Source organism: Grammomys surdaster, unplaced genomic scaffold, assembly GCF_004785775.1.
Source record: "Grammomys surdaster isolate TR1022 unplaced genomic scaffold, NIH_TR_1.0 270, whole genome shotgun sequence".
In the NCBI taxonomy this organism is placed as follows: Eukaryota; Metazoa; Chordata; class Mammalia; order Rodentia; family Muridae; genus Grammomys; species Grammomys surdaster.
In genome coordinates, this window is record NW_021604711.1 from 1,100,760 (window position 1) to 1,120,442 (window position 19,683).

A 19,683-nucleotide genomic window follows, 5' to 3' on the forward strand; every position below is an offset into this window, starting at 1 on the left:
CATTCTGTCAGAACGTGACTGTGACTGGGATGCAGAAGCCATGAGTTCAGAGAGGCAGAATGAAAGGAGGATAACCTCAAAGTGGAAGTCGAGCCTTAGTCCCAATAAGCGCTATTGACTTGGATTTCTGAGGCATGGTCAAGAGCCACCAGATTCTGACTGCCACAGCCTGGACTGGGGGCCTGCACAGGGAGCAGAATGGCGGGGGCACTTTACAGGGCCTGGGTTAGGAGTTTGCATATGAGAAAACTGTTGTAACGACAGGGGCTACCTTAGGGTCTGCAGTCTCTCCTTCCCAAAAATGTTTGCCCAAGGTGAGACAGATGACCTTAGGGAGACAGACTATCGCAACAGACATTCCTTTCTGGGCTGACTGATAATGGCTGAGCAAGGTCACTGTGATCTCACAGGATTCTGTTTTACAACTGAGGTACTCTGTCAGAGCAGGTAGGCCAGCAACAGTTCTTCACTTTTTTTCTTTTTTTTGGAAACTTGAGGGTTTTCCAGACCCTGCGTTTGTCCTTCTACCTCCTGCTTCCCAGTCGTCGTCCTCCATTGTCATCTTCTCTCATCTCTTTCCTCTCCTGCTCCTTCCTCTGTTTTCTTTGCACCAACTTTTGTTTCTCCATCTCTTCCTCTGCCCAATCACTGGCTCCAGCTTTTATTTTACAAACTATCATTGGGCAGAAGGTTCACTAGAATTCACCTGTGAAATGACTTCACAGGAAAGGGGAATTAGTATCAAAATACAAGGCCGGGGCTATCCACAACCCTCTCCCCCACACGCACACATTTTTTTAATTATTATTATAATTTTGAAATAGAGTCTCATTATGTAGCCCCGGCTGACCTGAAACTTGCTTTGTACACTAGATTGGCCTCAAACTTAAGAGACATCCTCCTGTCTCTGCCTCCCGAGTGCTGGGGTTAAAGGCCTGTGACACGATGCCTGGGCCCATCTTGGACTGCTTATGATGATCTTCTAGTGTTTAAGCCATGGCTGGTGGGTTCCTGTTACTTGCAGCCAAATGCAGTCTTGACTGATCCTCTCAGGTGCAGGGATGGGAGGACTGCAGCTTTGGAAAGCCCCACCACCAACACATCATCTCTGAGGTCTGTATCCCTGCTCCCCAGCATTCCCCTGGTTAACAGGGGGGGCATTTATGTAGCCAGTAAGAGCAAGGCTGAAGGTGGGGACTGGCTAAGAACACCAGCTAAGAGGCTTACAGTTCAGGCCTTGCCTGTGTGGTGAGGTCATGGTGGGGGGTGACTCTTCTTGGTCTTAAACTCTCCTCCCTAACCTGTTGTGAACTGAAGTTCTGAGGGAAAAAAAAAAAGCTGCACTATGTAAAGATTCTACAGTGCAGGCTGACTGGTTAGAATGTCTGTGTTTTTAGAGAGTTGAAATGTAGGTCCTGAACCACATTCTCTTAGGATAACTGGATCCTAACAACCTTCACCGTGCAGCTGTTTAAGGCCATCTTTCTATCAGATGCATCCACCCACCCAAAGGTTAAGAATGTTATCAAATGACACCTTCAGTCTTTAGCAGAGACTTCCCTGCTGTGTTGTGAAGCAGTGGCTCTTAACCTGGGAGGTGAGACCTCTTTGGAAGGTCGAATGACCCTTTCACAGAGGTTCCATATCAGATATGCTTTAGATCAGATATTTACATCATGATTCATAATGGTAGCAAAATTACAGTTATGAAGTAGCAATAAAAGTAATCTTACGGTTGGGGGCCACCACAGCCTGAGGAACTGTATTGAAGGGTCACAACACTAGGAAGGTTGACAACCACCGATGTATTTCAATTAATCAAATATCTTGATTTATGACTTAATTCTGTTACTATAAAAATTTCAGAAAAGTGTTACTATATTAGAACACAGTATTTGGGGGACCTAAATCTGTGTGCCTAGGCCATGGTCACCCATATTTGGTTCCAGAATAAACTCTCTTATTCTGAGATGAGAGCTGTGCTTTTATGCTAACAGTTTTTGACACTGAACATGGGATACCAAGGATTACTGGAGAAATTGCCTAAATCAGCACCAGGTGCATGCATAGTTCCATTGTGCCCAAACATTGGGTGTTACCTTCTTCTTGGGTGGTGCTGCTGAGTTTTTACTGGAGCTCAGACCTCCCTTGGTGTGGTTGATGGCTGGCTAATACACACACACACACACACACACACACACACACACACACACACACGCAGTATGTATATGCATGTGTTGTGTGTGTGTAGGGTTTGCTCATGTTTGATCACCCATGGAAACTAGAAAAAGGTGTCAGATCCCCTGGAGCTATAATTACAGGCAGCTGAGAACCAAATTTCAGTCCTGAAAGAGGAAATGCTCATAACTGTTATGCCATTCACTGGTTTATTTTTAGCCAACTGAAAACCTTATTTGGATACTGATTTTTGGTCTCAGAGCATTTGGGTTCAAGGTATCCACTTTTGTTCCAGGCATTCTATTTATTTTTTGTTTGGTTTGTGTCTTAGTTAGGGTTTCATTGCTGTGACCACAATCAAAGCAACTCTTATAAGGACAACATTTAATTGGGACTGGCTTACAGGTTCAGAAGTTGAGTTCATTATCATCAAGGCAGGAGCATGGCAGCATCCAGGCAGATGTGGGGCTGGAGGAGCAGAGAGTCCCACCTCTTGTTCTGAAGACAGCTAGGAGAAGACTGGCTTCCAGCAGCTGAGATGAGGGTCTTAAAGCCCACACCCATAGTGACACACTTCCTCCAACAAGGCCACACCTACTCCAACAAGGCCATACATTTAAATAGTGCCACTCCCTGGGCCACGAGTGTTTGAACCACCACAGTTCGGCTTGCTAATTTATTATCATTCACCCTGTTTTTCCTGCTGTACTTCCACTATCTCCAGGAAATGAAGAATCACTTACTTTGGTACTTCAGCTGTTTTTATGTTTGGTAACTATGCAAATTCAACTTGAAAGTATTTAGAAAAATAAAATTTAGAAATCTAACAAAAGATGACTTTTGCTTTATGTGTTCTACAATGGGGAACACTTATATTAAAAAAAAATTGTACACTAAACTAAAAGTCCCATGCCAAAAAAAGAAAGATCATAAATGGACCAAATACACACCTTTATTCCCAGCATTTGGGAGGCAGAGGCAGATGGATCTCTGAGTTGGAGGCCAGCATGGTCAACATAATGCATTCTAGGACAGCCCTAGAGAGACCCTATCTCAAAAACCAAAAACAAAAAAAAAAGGTCATAAGTTGGCAACCTTCCTTCCTTCCTTAGATTTTAAAACATCTAGAGAAAAAAAGATTAAATTGACAATATACAAATAGTTGTAGAAATTTCATCCAAGGGCTGGTGAGATGGCTCAGTGGTTAAGAGCACTGACTGCTCTTCCAGAGGTCACGAGTTCAAATCCCAGCAACCACATGGTGGCTAAGAACCATCTGTAATGATATCTGATGCCCTCTTGTGGGGTGTCTGAAGACAGCTACAGTGTACTTACATATAATAAATAAATAAAAATTAAAAAAACAAACAAAGGAAAAGGGTTGCCATTAAAAAAAAAAAGAAATTTCATCCAAATTAAAAAGAAACAGAAAATTAATTTAGAGGTTATGTCAGAACTAAAGATAAATTCTGAGAAATCTAACTTTTCTCAACCTTTTCTGTATTGACAATTTTGGAATTTTGGTTTTTGTTTTTTTGTTTTGAAAAACACAGAAATATTATAAAAATATGCTTTCATTTTAATCCCAGGTGTGGGATATGGGCTCTTTCAGATTGTCCATAGCAGCTGACTATGATTTGCCTCATGCTCTAGCAGGGACGTGATTTTGCCAGTATCGTATAGTGGCTGCAATTGTGTGGTGTTTGGAATTCTGGGGACTTTTCAGAGGGTAAATGTTAGAGCCCCGAGAGATGGTGTGGGTTGTTGATTGTTGGTAGAGGTTTGTTAAGTAGTCGAGCACAAAGAAGATGAAAAGTCAGACAGTGGTGGCACACGCCTTTAGTCCCAGCACTTGGAAGGCAGAGACAGGCAGATTTCTGAGTTTGAGGCCAGCCTGGTCTTCAGAGTGAGTTTCAGGACAGCCAGGGCTACATAGAGAAACTTTGTCTTGAAAAACCAAAAACCAAAAAAACAAAAAACAAAAAAAAAAGAAAAAAGAAGAAGGTGAAAAGAGGGAGGAGGAAGGAGGGAGAAGAGGAAGAGGAAGAAGAAGAAGAGGAAGAGGAGGGGGAGGAGGAGGAGGAGAAGAAGAAGAAGGAGGAGAAGGAGGAAGAGGGGAAGAAGGAGGAGGAGGAGGAGGAGGAGGAAGAGGAGGGGGAGAAGAAGAAGAAGAAGCAGCAGCAACAGGAAGTCATCTAATGATAATGTTGCCCCCTTTCCCCTCTATTCTTTTTTCTTTCCAATCAAGTGTTAGGGGTTGAAAGGGTAGGAAAAGGGTAGAGAGGGTGCAAGAAAGAGGAACCCAAAGTAGCAAAGACAAGCTAAACCTCTACTGACATTTTCCTTTTACCCCAGCAGAAATCTACATGAAAGAAAAGGTAGTTATGACCTGTTTTAGGATAAAGCTTAGAGAAGAGACCCGACACTACACTAAAAATTCCCAGTTGTAAGGGCAACTCAAACAGGAAAAGAGCAATCTAGTTATGCACAGAAGCTCCTAAAATTCCTAAGAATAATTAGAACAGATTCTATGGCTACTTTATTTACCATTTTTAACTTATTTTGTACTTACTTATTTTAGTTACTTTCCTTGTTGCTCCAACAAAAATACCCAGGCTGGAGAGATGGCTCAGTGGTTAAGAGCACTGACCGCTTTTCCAGAGGACCTGAGATCAATTCCCAGCAACTCATGGTGCTGCAACGGGGTCTGATGCCCTCTTCTGGTGTGTCTGAGAGATCAATGGTGAACTTATATACATAAAATAAATACATCATTTAAAAATTACCCAAGCAAAGCAACTTAAAGGGTTTATTCCATCCAGGCAGCAGGTCCGGGTGGCAAGAGCTAGCAGCAGTTAGTCAGGAAGCAGAGTATGATGAGTACGCAGAATCAACAAACTTAATCCTTTGTGTGTAGTCCAGTACCCAAGCCTAGGGAATGACACTGCCTTTTTTTTTTTCATACCTTGGGGTTGTTCTCTTTTTTTTTTTTTTCCTTCCCCTTCCCTTCTCCCTCTTGCTCTGGCCCCACTCGCTCTGGCTCTGCTCGCTCCAACCCAAAGTATACTGTAGCTGTCTTCAGACACCCATATGAGGGCATCAGCTCTCATTACAGATGGTTGTGAGCCACCATGTTGCTGGGATTTGAACTCATGACCTCCTGAAGAGCAGTCAGTGCTCTTAACCACTGAGCCATCTCACCAGCCCAACACTGCCTTTTTTTTTTAGGGTGGATCTTCCCACTTCTGTGAGCCTAATCTGGATAATCCTTCATAAATGCAGTCAGGGGTGTGGTGACTCATAGTCCCTTCCTTGCCAAAAAAAACCTCTCAAAATTCATATACTGTGTTTGTCCACAGTGTCTATTATTCATTTCAAACGTTACATTTATTCTGCTTGATAGACACTTTTATTCCTGTGCTAAGGCACATTGTTCTAGGAGTAACACACTAATAGGAAGAGAATCACACTGGCAGAACAGCAGCCTCCAGGTTTGTAAGATGTTTGCCACTGGGAGTCTCTTAAGATGGCAGGTTAAGTGCCCACAGCCAGGTAACTTACTGGTCTCAAGTCTCAGGAAAGATGGTGGGACAAGGCTCTGATCAGATTGGATTCACACCAGAGAGATGGTAGGCAGCCTGGAAGCCTCCATTGCAAAGTTCTTTGCTCATTGCCATCCCTAGTGGCCTCCTCTTCCTGAGAATCTGTGATAGGGACATCACTATCACCTGACTAGGAACCTCAACACTCCCCATGTATGTTTTTCACGGAGTTATGCTCTGTTCTCGTGCTCTCTCTACCCAGCCACACTCCCATTGGGGTGGACCTGTCATGAACCATCTCCTCCTTGCCTTCCCACACCACCCGAGTCCCCATGCTGTTTGTCAGAAGCATCTTTCAGAACTACAGCTCAAAAGAGCCATTTCCCTCAAACTCCCTAGTGACCTCCTACAGCCTAAGATTGGGATCCTGAGCTAAAGGCCCCAGTGGCCAGCCAGGAGTCGGAAGCCAGAGAGGGGAGTTTTGTACATGCCACATTTAGTCTTCATTAGCTCCGCTCCCTGCCCATATGCTTGGTCTCACTTTTATTTTTGAAACTATAATCCTCTTGGCCAGTTCATTTTTCTGGCTTTTATAAGGTACAGAACACAGAGGTCCACATACTAAAGCGACATCATTCATTGAGCCAGGGCTGGGGGTATGGGAGTAGTGGAGGGGAGTGGTGGACTAAAGAAACTATATCCTTCAGTGATGGGGTTCCAGCCTGTTACTGCTGTGTGGAAATGCTGGGAAATGCTGACCTGATGGTGACAAATATTATTCCATGAGGGGTAATTTCCTATCTGAAGCACAGGAAAATAATCTTCAACTGGAAACCATAGCCTGAGTTATTCTTCCATATTGGTCGAGTCTACCCTGGGATAGCTCCTAAGAATAAGAATCTTGCATTATCTAGTAAAACACCAGATCGGGTCCTCTTTCAACATTTTCCCTTCAGAGCATCTTTCCTGCAGATCCCTGTGCCATATCTACCTGTAGGAACATGCTGAATTTAAGATAAAATCTTCCTTAACCCCTAAAGAAATCCATTTACTCTCCACCTTCTTTCCCATACTCTGGGTAACCCTGAACTGTGAGTCTCTGGACATTCTGTCAAAATAGAGTTTAGCCAGGCAGTGAACACCTTTAATCTTAGCACTCAAGAGGCAGAGACAGGAAGATCTCTTGTCAGTTTGAGGCCAGCCTGGTCTACAGAGTGCATTTCAGGTCAGCTGGGGCTACAGAAGTTTGGTCATGTTGTATTATGTATTAATATACCAATTATTTTATTCATTTTGTATTTTTAAAAATAAATTATTTTTATGCACATTGGTGATTTGACTACATGTATGTCTTTGTGAGGGTGGAACAGGAGTTGCAGACAATGGTGAGACACCATGTGAGTGCTGAGAATTGAACCCAGTCCTTTGGAAGAGCAGCCAGTGCTCTTAACCGCTGAGCCATCTCTCCTCTTGTCTCTAAAAGGAATCTCATCATGTAATTCTGGCTGGCTTGGAACTCACTAAATGGTCCAGACTGGCTTTAAAGAGATTACAGAGATTCATTTGCCTCTGCCTCCCAAGTTGGGAGTAAATGCATGTACCACTATCCGTAGCTTTCTTTCTTTCTTTTCTTTTCTTTTTTTTTTAATTCTGTCATGTTTCCCCCTCACCCCCTTTACCCATTTATCAGTTGATTGACATTTGAGCTTCTTATTTTTTTTTTTGGCTTTGTGAATAAATATTCATTTGTGTACCAATTTTTGCAAGCACACAGGCCTCAGTTCTAGGAGTTCTAGGTATATACCAAAGAGTAGAATTGCTTGTTGGGAATCTATTCATGGGCACTGACTTGTGGTGCACACACTTAAGAGGTAGGAAAGGTTGTCTGCCTTGTCTCTTAGACAAAGGCTACCAAAGAACTTTTACACCTTAGCTACCTTGGTATGTAGACCAGGCTAGTCTTGAACTTACAGAGGTTCACTGCCACCTTCTGCCTCTCCAGTGCTGGGACTAAAGGCAGGAGCCACTATGTCCAGTTGTATACGAAATTTTAATCTAAATCAAAGGCACTGGTATTAAGTTTGTGAAAATGAATTGGTGTGCGAAACTTTCTGCATGTATTTTGGTACAAAGTACGAAAGGCTGGGCAACATGAACAACCGTTTATGATTATCAAGATTCATTTCTGCTTTGGACTCAATATTTGGCTCTTAGCTGAGAACTGAGTAATAAATGTCAAGCGGATACTCAGACTTTACTGGGTTTCATCCCTGTTTCTCTCTCCACACGTTTCTTGTCTCACTGGGAATCCCAGACCTCCTTGGAGTGGGCCCCACTTAAGTTGCCTACCGAGAACCTTTCTAGCTCTCGGGTTAACAGTGCTCAACTTTTGCCTTGTCCAGACGACCCAACAGATGGAGAAAAACATTAAGAGGTTAGGCGCTGGCTCTGGTGGTCCAGAGCGCATGCGCATCCCGGCCAGGTCCTGATTGCAGGATGGCGGGTGGGAGAGGGGGGCAAGTCAGCGACGCTCTAGAATCCGGAGGACTTGGGTCTCTGTGGTCACTACTCCGGGATAAGACGTCCAGGACTTCCGGCGCCGAAAGAGTGCGCAGCAAATCCCCTAGGAGATAAAGCTAACAAGGAAGGAAGAGGAGCCAAAAGAACTGGGAGGGTGCGGAGCCTGTTGCCTAGGTAACAAACCCTCCCCCCCCTTATCTCCGCCCCTTCTGCCCTGTGGTGCGAGTAGGCTCAGAAGTGCATACGAACTTGGTGGGGCCTTGCTCTCTTCCCCCCCCCCCAAGCTCCCGAGGCTGCTAGTACGCATGCGTGAGGGCATGGTGCGGGGCTGCGCGCGCACCCCTGAGGAGCGCGCATCACCCCTTGGGCGGCTCCCGCCGCGAGTGGGACAGCTGGGCGCGCGCGCGTGAGTGACAAGGGCGCGGCTTTCCCGTCCGGAAATTTTTGATTGGATAGAGTAAAAAGAAGGGGTGGGAACCTCTGCGAGAGCCGCTCAACGATTGGCTAAGGGCTGGAGGAGCGTGGTCCTGGGGCGGCTGGCGGCGGGGGGGGGGGGGGGGGCCCGCTTCGGCGCACGCGAGGCTTTGATAGTGGTCGCGGTCCTTGTTAAGTGAGCGAGCTCGGGGGAACACTCATCACTGTGTTGGCAAGACCCAGGAACCCCAAATCCCCCCAGGAGGCGTGGCGGCGAGGTGCCGGCCGCTCGGTGAGTGCGGTCCCGGGAGTCCCAGCGCCCCGCCCCTCCCTTTCTTCCGGGGCCGCGCCGCGCCCCCCTGGATCCTGGGCCGTGGGGGTTCTCTGTGCCAGCGTTCCCCTCTCGCCTGCTGTGCAGATCCTGCCTCCAAACCCACAGAGGGGGAACTGAGAGGCCCTCAGGACGATCTTCTCACCAGAGTCTCATATAGACCATGGCCGAACCGCTGAAGGAGGAGGACGGCGAAGATGGCTCTGGGGAGCCCCCTGGGCGGGTGAAGGCAGAACCCGTCCACACCGCTGCCTCTGTCGTGGCCAAGAACCTGGCCCTGCTCAAAGCCCGCTCCTTCGACGTGACCTTTGATGTGGGGGACGAGTACGAGATCATCGAGACCATAGGCAATGGGGCCTACGGGGTGGTGTCCTCGGCGCGCCGCCGCCTCACGGGTGAGCTGGCTTCCTGAGGCTCAGCATGTGTGGACTGCTTTCCAGAGGCGGTGAGGAACCCGCACGGTCCCAGGAGGATCAGCTGCACCGGGGATTCTGGTTCCACTCACGCTTACCGACTAGGTGCCAGCTTCCCGTTAGGTACCCTTCTCAGGAACCCTGCTTCTCCCAGTCAGCCTACTTTCTCCTTAGGAAAAGGATATCCCTGTAAGCCAGAATAGGGAGATACTCCTTGGTGTCCAAAAGAGATATGTTCCAGAGCCAGAGATCGGCACAATGGAGTGGTGGTGGAATGGGGAGGATCTGGGATGGAGTGACTAGGAGGGGGAGAGAGAGTGAATTTAGTAAAGTCACAACCACCACTAACTAGCTGTGCCTCCTCTGTATGTGAGCTATTAGTAGCTGCTTCATGAAGTAGTTGTGAAATTAAAATCTGATATATGTTACAGGGCCCTGCACACAGTAGGTACTTATTGCCATCTGGGTTCTAGAAGGGCAGTGCTGAAAGGGACCTGCAGTTAACTTGAAGGTACTCTCTGGTATATTCCCCTTTCCTGCTCTCCAGGCCAGCAGGTGGCCATCAAGAAGATACCCAATGCTTTTGATGTGGTGACCAATGCCAAACGGACCCTCAGGGAACTGAAGATCCTCAAACACTTCAAACACGACAATATCATCGCCATCAAGGACATCCTGAGGCCTACTGTGCCCTATGGAGAATTCAGATCTGTGTAAGGAATGGGGCAGGAGGAGGAGACAGGGTTGGGATTAGTGTTGAAGTCCAGGACCAGTAATACTGAAGTAGTGGAAGGGCTGTTGAACCCAGAGTGATGCAGGCTATGAGTCTTCTAAGACTCTGCCCCGTAGGACATTTGTAGCGACAGTTCTTATTTCTCAAGGAGAGGGTAAGGGCTGGGGTGTAGGTCAGTGATCGACTGATGAGCATCTTTGGGGTTTTAGGTTGACTCTCCTGTTCTAAAGGGAAAAAAAATTAAGAGAATTTACCTCCTTATGGACATGCCACCTTTGGTTATATAAGTTCACGGCCAGTCTGGACTATGTGAGACCTATTCCAAAAGACAAAATAAAAAACCTGAACAGCAATAGAGGGGTGGGGGACAGGGAGGACAGACAAGGCAGGTCCAAATTGCGTAAGACAGCAGACATAGTACATTGTAGTGTCACACAGCAGTGTCCTATTCTCATGACAGACAACTAATTGTTCACAGAATACCTTCTTAAAAATAGAATTTTTACCACAGTCTTTCAGAAGCTGTTGGCAAACTATAGAGTTTGCTTCAAAATTAACCATACTGGCCAATCTTGGTATATTTGAACATTCCTTTAAAAAAATGTTGTTTTTTTTTTTTTTTTACAGAGAAATTAAGTCCAAGGAAAAAGTGATTTTGTCAGAAAGCTATAAAATAGTTGTGGCTAGAAAAAATGATTCGGTGATTAAGAGCGCTTGCTCTTGCAGAGAGGGCTTGGCTTCAGTTCATAGTGTCTGCGTGGTAGCTAACTGACGTCTGTAACTCCAGTGTTAGGGGATCAGACTCCTTCCTGCCTCTGTAGACCGAAGGCACGTGAGTAGTACACATATAGTCAGGGAAACATACACATAAGTTTAAAAAAACTTTCATAAAAGTTGTAGCCAGGCAGTGGTGGTGCACGCCTTTAATCCCAGCGCTGGGGAGGCAGAGGCAGGCGGGTCTCTTGAGAGTTTTGAGTCTACAGAGCAAGTTCAACAGATAAGGCTACACAGACATCTCATCTTGGAAACCCCCCCCCCAAAAAAAAAAAAGTTGTAGAAAATCTGGAATCTGGTGCTGTTTTTTCGTTCCATGCTGCTAGTCCTTTGGGGTCTTACTGTAAGGCCATAACCTCAGGAATTGGGCGTGCCAGGGGGTGAGGCTTCTCCCTGTAATGTAAGGAGGCTAGCTCACTGGTTTGTCCCCATTTCCAGCTATGTGGTACTGGACCTCATGGAAAGTGACCTACACCAGATCATCCACTCCTCACAGCCACTCACACTGGAACATGTGAGATACTTCCTGTACCAGCTGCTTCGGGGCCTCAAATACATGCACTCTGCTCAGGTCATCCACCGTGATCTTAAACCCTCCAACCTTCTGGTCAATGAGAACTGTGAGCTCAAGATTGGTGACTTTGGAATGGCCCGTGGCCTGTGTACTTCCCCTGCCGAGCACCAGTACTTCATGACTGAGTATGTGGCTACTCGCTGGTACCGTGCCCCTGAACTCATGCTCTCCCTGCATGAGTACACACAGGCTATTGACCTCTGGTCTGTGGGCTGCATCTTTGGTGAGATGCTGGCTCGGCGCCAGCTCTTCCCAGGCAAAAACTACGTGCACCAGTTACAGCTGATCATGATGGTGTTGGGAACTCCATCCCCAGCAGTGATTCAGGCTGTGGGGGCTGAAAGAGTGAGAGCCTATATCCAGAGTCTGCCACCAAGGCAGCCTGTGCCTTGGGAGACCGTGTACCCAGGTGCTGACCGCCAGGCCCTTTCGCTACTGGGACGGATGTTGCGATTTGAACCCAGCGCCCGAATCTCAGCTGCAGCTGCCCTTCGCCACCCCTTCCTGGCTAAGTACCATGACCCTGATGATGAACCTGACTGCGCCCCACCTTTTGACTTTGCTTTTGACCGTGAAGCCCTTACCAGGGAGCGCATTAAGGAGGCCATTGTGGCTGAGATTGAGGACTTCCATGCACGACGGGAGGGCATCCGCCAACAAATCCGCTTCCAGCCTTCTCTGCAGCCTGTGGCTAGTGAGCCTGTGTGTCCAGATGTTGAGATGCCCAGTCCCTGGGCTCCAAGTGGAGACTGTGCCATGGAGTCACCTCCTCCAGCACTGCCACCATGCTCTGACCCTGCCTCTGACACCGTTGATCTGACTCTGCAGCCTGCCCCTCCAGCCAGTGAGCTTGCTCCACCAAAGAGAGAGGGCGCCATCTCCGACAATACCAAAGCAGCCCTCAAAGCTGCCCTGCTCAAGTCCTTGAGGAGCCGGCTCAGAGGTGGTTTGTAGGCCCAGCAGCTGGGTGGGTAGTGGAATGGTAGACGAGGATTCTGGGACGAAACTGTGAGCCATTACCTTTCCCTTGTCCAACTTTCCTGCAGATGGGCCCAGTGCACCCTTGGAGGCTCCCGAACCTCGAAAGCCTGTGACAGCTCAGGAACGCCAGCGAGAGCGGGAAGAGAAGCGCAGGAGGCGACAGGAGAGAGCCAAGGAGCGGGAGAAGCGACGACAAGAGCGAGAGCGCAGGGAGAGGGGGGCTGGTACCTCGGGGGGCCCCTCTACTGACCCTCTGGCTGGACTGGTGCTCAGTGACAATGACCGAAGCCTGCTAGAGCGGTGGACTCGCATGGCTAGGCCTCCTGCCCCAGCCCCTGCCCCTGCCCCTGCCCCTGCCCCTGCCCCTGCCCCTGCCCCTGCCCCAGCCCCAGCACCAGCACCAGCCCCAGCCCCAGCACCGTCCTCTGCCCAACCCACTAGTCCTCCCACTGGCCCCGTATCTCAGTCTACTGGTCCCCTACAGCCTGCAGGCTCTATTCCTGGTCCTGCCTCTCAGCCTGTTTGCCCACCCCCTGGCCCTGTTCCCCAGCCTTCTGGCCCTATCCCTGCCCCTCTCCAGACTGCCCCTTCCACTAGCCTTTTGGCCTCCCAGTCACTTGTGCCACCTAGTGGGTTGCCTGGTTCTGGTGCCCCAGAAGTTCTGCCTTACTTCCCATCTGGCCCACCACCTCCAGATCCTGGGCTCACCCCTCAGCCTTCTACATCAGAGTCACCTGATGTCAACCTGGTGACCCAGCAGCTGTCCAAGTCTCAGGTGAGAAGAGAGAAGGCCTGGGATATCTTGATCTGGGCCTGGAAGGTGGGTTGGGTAGTTGTCCATGCTGGATGAGAGGAAGCAGCAGAGGGAGGCTTCCCTCCTTGAGCCCGCCCCCTTGCTCACAGAAGGAACATAGAAGGCCAGTGTAGAGGCTGTTGGGAGGTAGACGCTGCTTAGAAGATGTCTGCCTTAGAGTCAGTGCTCATGCTCTGGGCTATCTGGGCAGAGCAGTCAGGAATAGCAGGCTGTGTCCTGCTGACCTCATTTTGTCCTTCCTGGCACCTGTTTTATAACCTGTTATTGTCCCCTACAGGTGGAGGACCCCCTGCCTCCCGTGTTCTCAGGCACTCCGAAGGGCAGTGGGGCTGGCTATGGTGTTGGCTTTGACCTGGAGGAATTCTTAAACCAGTCCTTTGATATGGGTGTAGCTGATGGGCCACAGGATGGGTAAGATGGCCGCACTGAGCTGTAATGGAGGGTCTAAATGGCTGCTCAGCCAGCCCAGGCTGAGAACACCCATTCCTATCTCCTTTCCTTACAGCCAGGCAGACTCAGCCTCACTCTCAGCCTCCCTCCTTGCTGACTGGCTTGAGGGCCACGGCATGAACCCTGCTGACATTGAGTCTCTGCAGCGTGAGATCCAGATGGACTCCCCAATGCTGCTGTCTGACCTGCCTGACCTCCAAGAGCCCTGAAACCCACAACGTGTGCCTTGCTGCCAGGACAGACCCAGCTTCAAGGTCCAGGGGTACAATCCCGAGGGCTGCAGCCTTGGGCCTGGCAGGTGAGGCTCAGCTTGAGTTACTCTGCAGGTTCATCTCAGACCCACCTTACAGCCTTAAGCAGCCACCTGAGCCACCACCGAGCCATACAGGATTGGGAGACTCTACTCCTCCCTGAGCACTCTTCTCCAGTATTGTATTTTTTACTATTGTTGTAATATGCGTTTGTTTTGCCATCAAAATGAGGCCTGTGAAATACAAGGCTTCCTTTAACCTGACTCTGTGTGTCATTTTTGGAGTTGCAGTAAAAACACCAACAGTAGGGGAATAAGGAAGAGCCAGGTGCTTGGATTTGGAGCCAAGTAAATGTTTGTCCACAAAGCCAGTCTGTCAGATCCTGAAGGTTTATTGAGACCTCTACTTCCTGCCCATTCCCAGCCCCACAGGTTATTCTCTGCTGCCTCCCATGACAACCCCTAGGGCAAGTAGGGGACCAAGTCAACAAGCCTATCTTTGCCATGGCTACTTCAGAGCAGCTATGGTGAGTATTGTTTTGGTGTTGAATTTTGAGGGATGAGTGAGGGCAGGTGGAGTTGGGCTCCATGATCCCCACTTAGGGAGTAAGTTGATGAGACTAAGGTAGGAAGTATTCTGAGGGGAGCTATGCGAGTGCTGGGGTGTGGCAGTGGCCATGCAGGAGCTGATTGGCAATGCCATAGGTGCTGCAATACTCTGTCAAGGGTAGCCTCAAACAGACAGGTCTACAGTAAGGAAACTGCTTAGGTGGAATGCATAAACTGGCAGCTAGAAGGTAGCTTCTGGCTTTCAGCTATCGTGAAGGGGTAGAAGCAACTTGGAATTTTTATGGATTCCAGCCAGATCCAGGCTTGGATAGCTTGGCCACAGAAAGGCCTGGAGGGCTGCTGACAGCCTAGCCTCAGGTAGAATGCAACAGGACCTGGCTGTATGTGGGACAGGGATTTGCCAGGGCATAGCTGGTGCTCAGGAATTGTGGGTAGGGCATGGAGGGAGAACACGGAGACTTGGGACTTCCAAGGGAAAGATGGGACCTGCTTGGGCCAGCCCCTCAGGCCCGACGAATTTTCATCTCAGTGCGCTTGAGGGAGTAGTAGAAGCCTTTCCACTGGGCCCAGTTGATGCCATTGGCATAGGAGAGATGGGACCCTCCCAGATAGAAGCCGTTGAGATTGGCGAAATGGCAGCTTCTGAACCAGAAGGCTCCTGAGGAGAGGGCTGCACAGTTCTGCACAAAGAGGTCCTGATCTCGATCAAAGGTGGAGAACTTCTGGCCACTGTGGTAGGACAGTGAGTCACCTGGCAAGAGGGAGGAAGACTAGAAAAACTGAGGCCAGGAGCTGAGAGGGCAACAGCAGTTGATGAATGACACTTGGAATGGCATGATGTGGCATCGTATCGGATGGGGGCACCCTCTCTGAGCCACAATGAGAACAGATGTTCTTCTGCAGGGCTGCCTGGAGCAGGGCCACTTGGAGCAAAGCCAGGGTGGCTGTCCCCTGGGGCTGAGGTTCTTGTAGTTGGAGTTAGCCTGCCTGCCGAGGGCTATGGCTCGTCCACACCCAGAAGGGTTGAAGGAGGGGCCTTAAGGAACCAATGGAGCAGGGCTAATCCTACGTTATTGACCCCACCCCCTACCCCTGCCACTGCCCCTGAAGAAGCCGAGAGGGGTACCTGCCCCGCCATCTTCGAAGCCAGCCACATAGAGGGTATAGCCATCCTCCTCAGCGCTGACCGCATTGGGGGAGATGGAGAAGTCAACGTATTTGGCATAGGCTGTGTTGTTCTCAAAATCTTCCAAGTCCACGCGCAGCTCATACTTCTGCTTCAGTGTCAGGAGGTGCAGGTTCTGTAGCCCTAGGGAGGGGTGGAGTTGGTCAGCAAAGACTTGGCTGAGGGGCAGCCCCCACCCCATGGCCCCACCTTACCCAGCCAGTACTCCCCGTCAGCACGGCCAAAGCCCAGCTTGTAGTCGTTCCAGCCCCGGAAGAAACTCACTGAGCCGTTGAATCTTTTCTGGAAAACCTGGAAACAAGTGGACAAGGGGCTGGATGATGAAGGTCCAGTACCCTCGGGTGACTCTGAGCCAGTTTATAAGGGACTTTAGTAGGTATTAGGAAGCTGCAAAGACAGAACACACTCTGGCTCCAGGCCTCTCAGTGAACATCTGCTGCTGAAAAGGGGGTACTTACCAGGCCTCTTGTCCACTGAGAGACAGGAATGGGAAAAGATTAAGGGGGAGTTGGGGCCTATAGACACAGCTTAGTGGCAAAGCACCCACCTAGCCTAGAGGCCCTGGGTTCCATCCCAGCACTCCATGATAAAAGCAGCAGGAGGATCTAGAATACCTGGCTGTGAGTTCTGGTACTGTGCGGCCCAAGGCTAACAATGTTACTTGTCTGGGCTCACAGTTCCTCATTTAGAAAAGGCACCTACCTACCCTTTGAGGACAGCTGGCGTTAACCTTCTCAAGCACGAAAGTGTTAGCGGCCCTGGATCCAGTCCCCATAAAGAAGCCCACTTCACAGAGATGACATCCGGGATCGTGCAGCTGTCTGAACCCCATCTGGCCTGAGGCTCCTTTGCCTACTCACCGTCCACTTGCCGCCCTCGGTTGTCATGTCACAGAAGACTGGCACTGGCACACTGGGGCCATAGGGGTAGATGAGGTACACACCGTCTTCCTGATAGCCCTGGGCGTAGATATCATCACAGTCCAGGGGTTGCTGAAGACAGGACTTCTCCAGAGCTGCGAGTGTCAGTGTGGGGACCGTGAGGAGAAAGACTAAGGCATAAGGACACTTCCGTATCCCAGTTTTGCTCCAGGGCTAGGGGGACCCTGTCATGAGAAATCTGGAGATTTCTCGAGGGGGATACCTGCCACTTTGTAGAGGGGCAAACAGTCCTGCAGAACCTGACTTAGAATGGTCTCATCCAGCCTGCTGACCAGGCCATGTCTGTGAGTGGGGGCCGCTTACCATCTCCCCGGATCCCGGAGGCTTGCGGGGTACAGGGAGGAGGCATGGAGAGCAGCAGCAGCAGCAGTGGCAGGGCTCTGAGGGTCTGGTGATGGGAAATGGGATGAGTGTAACCCCCATCATGGGCCAGACACCTCCCAGGGCCCTCCCTGCCCAAAACCTGCCCTCTGTCTTTTTCCCCCCCTCTACTTTCTGAGGAAGGCCCAATATCCCCAGAACTCAAGTTTCAAGGGAACCCCACTATGCTTCTCTGTTCCCTATCTGGCAAGAGGCTTGTCTCCACAAATGGTCTTGATCCTCCAGGCTAGTACCTTCATGTTGTCAGCTCAGTTGAGAGAGGCTGGCTGTCTGGGGCCCCAGACTGCAGCCGCCCACAGTTATGTGTTGGGTCTGAGCCCACAGACCCAGCTCCGCCCCTGGAACTGTAGAATGCCCCCCACCCCCGCCCCAACAACCAGCCCCTAGCATCAGTTTACAATGTCAGGGGCCAGAGGACCACCTGGGTCTCATTAGGCCTGTCAGGGAAGTACTCCGAGCCAGACATTAACTCCTTACCAGCTGCAACTGCTCCCTGGACCCCACTCTGCTTCCTGCCCTGCTGGACTTGTGGGCCCTTTGGCAACCCCAGCTGGCCTCTGGCCCCCCCCCCCCCCCTGCTTCCTAGCAGGCCCTCTGCAGATGTCTGCTTGTCCCCATTCCTTAACCAGTCTGCTCAGTCAGCTCTTTGGGGAGGGGAGGGATGGAGTTATTCCTAGAACTGAGATAGGGGTCTCCACTTGGGAATGGCAAGGCTAGGAGAGGCAGCCCCAAAGCTCCTGATGTGGGAGCTGCCTGGCCTGGTAGGAGACAGGGCCAGCAGGGGCTCCAAGTCTCCTGGCAAGTTTGGGACATTTCTGAGCCATGAGCACAAAGCTGCAGGCGGCCAGCAGTTCTGTCTGCCTCCACTGGAGCCAGGGCCCGCTCCAACTCCTTCCCGGCCCCCTCCCCTGCTGTGTGTCTGTGCCCCCACCCTTTCCCCTCCTACAGTTCCCTGGCCCATCTGGGGTGCTTTTGTTTCTCCTTGCTCTGCCCCTCCTCCCTTCCAAGCCCATCTGCTTTCAGGGCTGAGCCTCTCAAACCCTTTCTCCTTCCAGACTGAGCCCACTGCTGTGTTCCGTGTCCACCTCAAGCCTGGTTTCTGAGTGCCTCCCGCCATCCTGGCCACCCAGCCTCTTCTGCTTTTGTTCTCTCCTCCCTCCATCCTCTGTATGCTGGAAGAGTGTTCCAGGTGCCTGGTCTGTGTTCCCCTTTTTAAGCCTCCAGTGGCTCTCCATTCCCTCAAGACAAGCCAACATTTCCCCCTGGGACTTGAAAGGAATTACCAGTCTGGCTCTGCCTCCCTTCAAGACTGTGTTCCTTGCTGCTTGACTCCCACACTTTGTCTAGCTACCCAGACTTCTGGCCAGCAGGTCCCTGGGCCTTTGCCTGGGCTGTTCCTCGAGACGCCCACTGGTCTTTCTTTTTGTCCGTGAGTGAGTGCTAGTGGGCAGTGCTATTGTCTTCCATTTTTGCGCACTCAGCACCCATCATAAAGGACAGATGTTTTTTGAGCACCTACTACGTGTTATACAATACATTTGCTGCTGGGGATGCAGAATCAGCCCCTGGAGTGGCCAACGTGTTTTGGACAATGAACCAAAATGCCTGGAAGGAACACAAATGTAACAGGTGAACATGTGAGGTGTCCAGAGCAAAGAGATGGCTTAGATCTCTCTCTGCAGCCCTGGAGGAGAAGAACCCCACTGGGCCTCCTTGACATGGAGTGTGGCTGCTAGTTAGAGTTTGTAGTTGTGTTGAGCCTTGGGGGTTCCAGAGCTAGCTGCGAGTGTTGAAATACATGTCCCACTGTCTTAGAAGTTGGAATAACTTGGGCATATTCCTCCGTGCCTCAGTTTCTTCCTCTGTGGAATGAGGATACTACTCCTTGGAGGTGTGGTGAGGGTTCAGTACCATGTAACATGTACCAGGAACAGTGCCCACACCTACTTGTCCAAAAGAGAAATCTTAACCTAATTAAACTCAATGTGAATTTATTTGAGCAATTATAAACAAAGCAACACAAAACAAAAGTGATTTGCGAATCGGGCGGTCCAAGGCGGATTCAGACAACTCCCAGTAATAATAGGATCTGACAGCACTTAGAGGGAACGAGTGTGTGTGCAGAGGCCGCTTAATTGGTTACAGCTTAGTTGGGTGATTGGTTTCAGAGCTGCCCGCTGAAGCCAGAGTCGGTGCAGGAGCTGAAGCTGAACCAGTGGCCTCCCACAAATACTCTCTGGTGGACTGTAGTCATTATTTAGCCCAGATTTGCTTATCATCATCATAAACATCATGATGTTCTCAGATGAGTGGGTTGTAGTCAACACAGTTTTCACCCTTGTCTGTGGAAGGCAGAGTTGGCCGTCCCATGATAATCATTCTTGTGTTAGTCCAGATTTTTAGCTGGCTCATTGTCCAGTCTCTCATGTGACTGGCTGAGGTCACAGGTCTGAATTTTGGCCAATAAGATGCAAATGAAAGACAGACAGATCTTCATTTTTCCTTCTGTTTCTGAAGCGGATGGAGGGAACCTAGCTGCTACCTGGAACACGGGGATGAGGCCTCATGTGGTGAATGGCAGAGGCGAGCCGGATAGAAGCACAGTCCCTTCCTTCTGTGTGGAGTGGGTCT

General features: G+C 49.9%; 2 protein-coding genes across 6 annotated transcripts; one reads left to right on the forward strand and one right to left on the reverse strand.

Moving 5' to 3' along the window:
* Nucleotides 1-8,845: 8,845 nt before the first annotated feature.
* Mapk7 (mitogen-activated protein kinase 7) lies at nucleotides 8,846-14,238 on the forward strand. Of its 5 annotated transcripts, XM_028776505.1 has the most exons (7): nucleotides 8,846-8,946; nucleotides 9,073-9,380; nucleotides 9,946-10,111; nucleotides 11,344-12,422; nucleotides 12,526-13,235; nucleotides 13,552-13,685; nucleotides 13,780-14,238. In XM_028776505.1, the coding sequence occupies exons 2-7, from the start codon at nucleotides 9,149-9,151 to the stop codon at nucleotides 13,931-13,933; spliced, it is 2,475 nt and encodes an 824-aa protein (XP_028632338.1). In that variant the 5' UTR covers nucleotides 8,846-8,946; nucleotides 9,073-9,148; the 3' UTR covers nucleotides 13,934-14,238. The 5 variants fall into 5 exon arrangements, with proteins under 5 accessions (XP_028632338.1, XP_028632339.1, XP_028632340.1 ...); XM_028776506.1 differs by lacking the exon at nucleotides 8,846-8,946 and having other exon boundaries at nucleotides 8,999-9,380; XM_028776507.1 differs by lacking the exon at nucleotides 8,846-8,946 and having other exon boundaries at nucleotides 9,339-9,430.
* A 108-nt stretch (nucleotides 14,239-14,346) lies between these two features.
* Nucleotides 14,347-17,335, reverse strand: Mfap4 (microfibril associated protein 4). The gene is made up of 6 exons (XM_028776559.1): nucleotides 17,286-17,335; nucleotides 16,975-17,059; nucleotides 16,591-16,745; nucleotides 15,925-16,021; nucleotides 15,671-15,853; nucleotides 14,347-15,295 (listed from the first exon to the last, which is right to left on the reverse strand). The coding sequence occupies exons 1-6, from the start codon at nucleotides 17,289-17,291 to the stop codon at nucleotides 15,048-15,050; spliced, it is 774 nt and encodes a 257-aa protein (XP_028632392.1). The 5' UTR covers nucleotides 17,292-17,335; the 3' UTR covers nucleotides 14,347-15,047.
* Between the last annotated feature and the right edge of the window lie 2,348 nt (nucleotides 17,336-19,683).

Bases quoted from the DNA above. Each gene is read 5' to 3' on its own strand.
- Mapk7 (XM_028776505.1), top strand. From the start codon at position 9,149: ATGGCCGAACCGCTGAAGGAGGAGGACGGCGAAGATGGCTCTGGGGAG. The intron at 12,423-12,525 runs GTGGTTTGTAGG...ACTTTCCTGCAG, and splicing joins CTTGAGGAGCCGGCTCAGAG to ATGGGCCCAGTGCACCCTTG. The intron at 13,236-13,551 runs GTGAGAAGAGAG...TGTCCCCTACAG, and splicing joins AGCAGCTGTCCAAGTCTCAG to GTGGAGGACCCCCTGCCTCC.
- Mfap4 (XM_028776559.1), bottom strand. The intron at 16,022-16,590 runs GTGAGTAGGCAA...ACTTGTTTCCAG, and splicing joins CCGAGGGCGGCAAGTGGACG to GTTTTCCAGAAAAGATTCAA. The intron at 15,854-15,924 runs GTAAGGTGGGGC...ACCCCTCCCTAG, and splicing joins TGACGGGGAGTACTGGCTGG to GGCTACAGAACCTGCACCTC.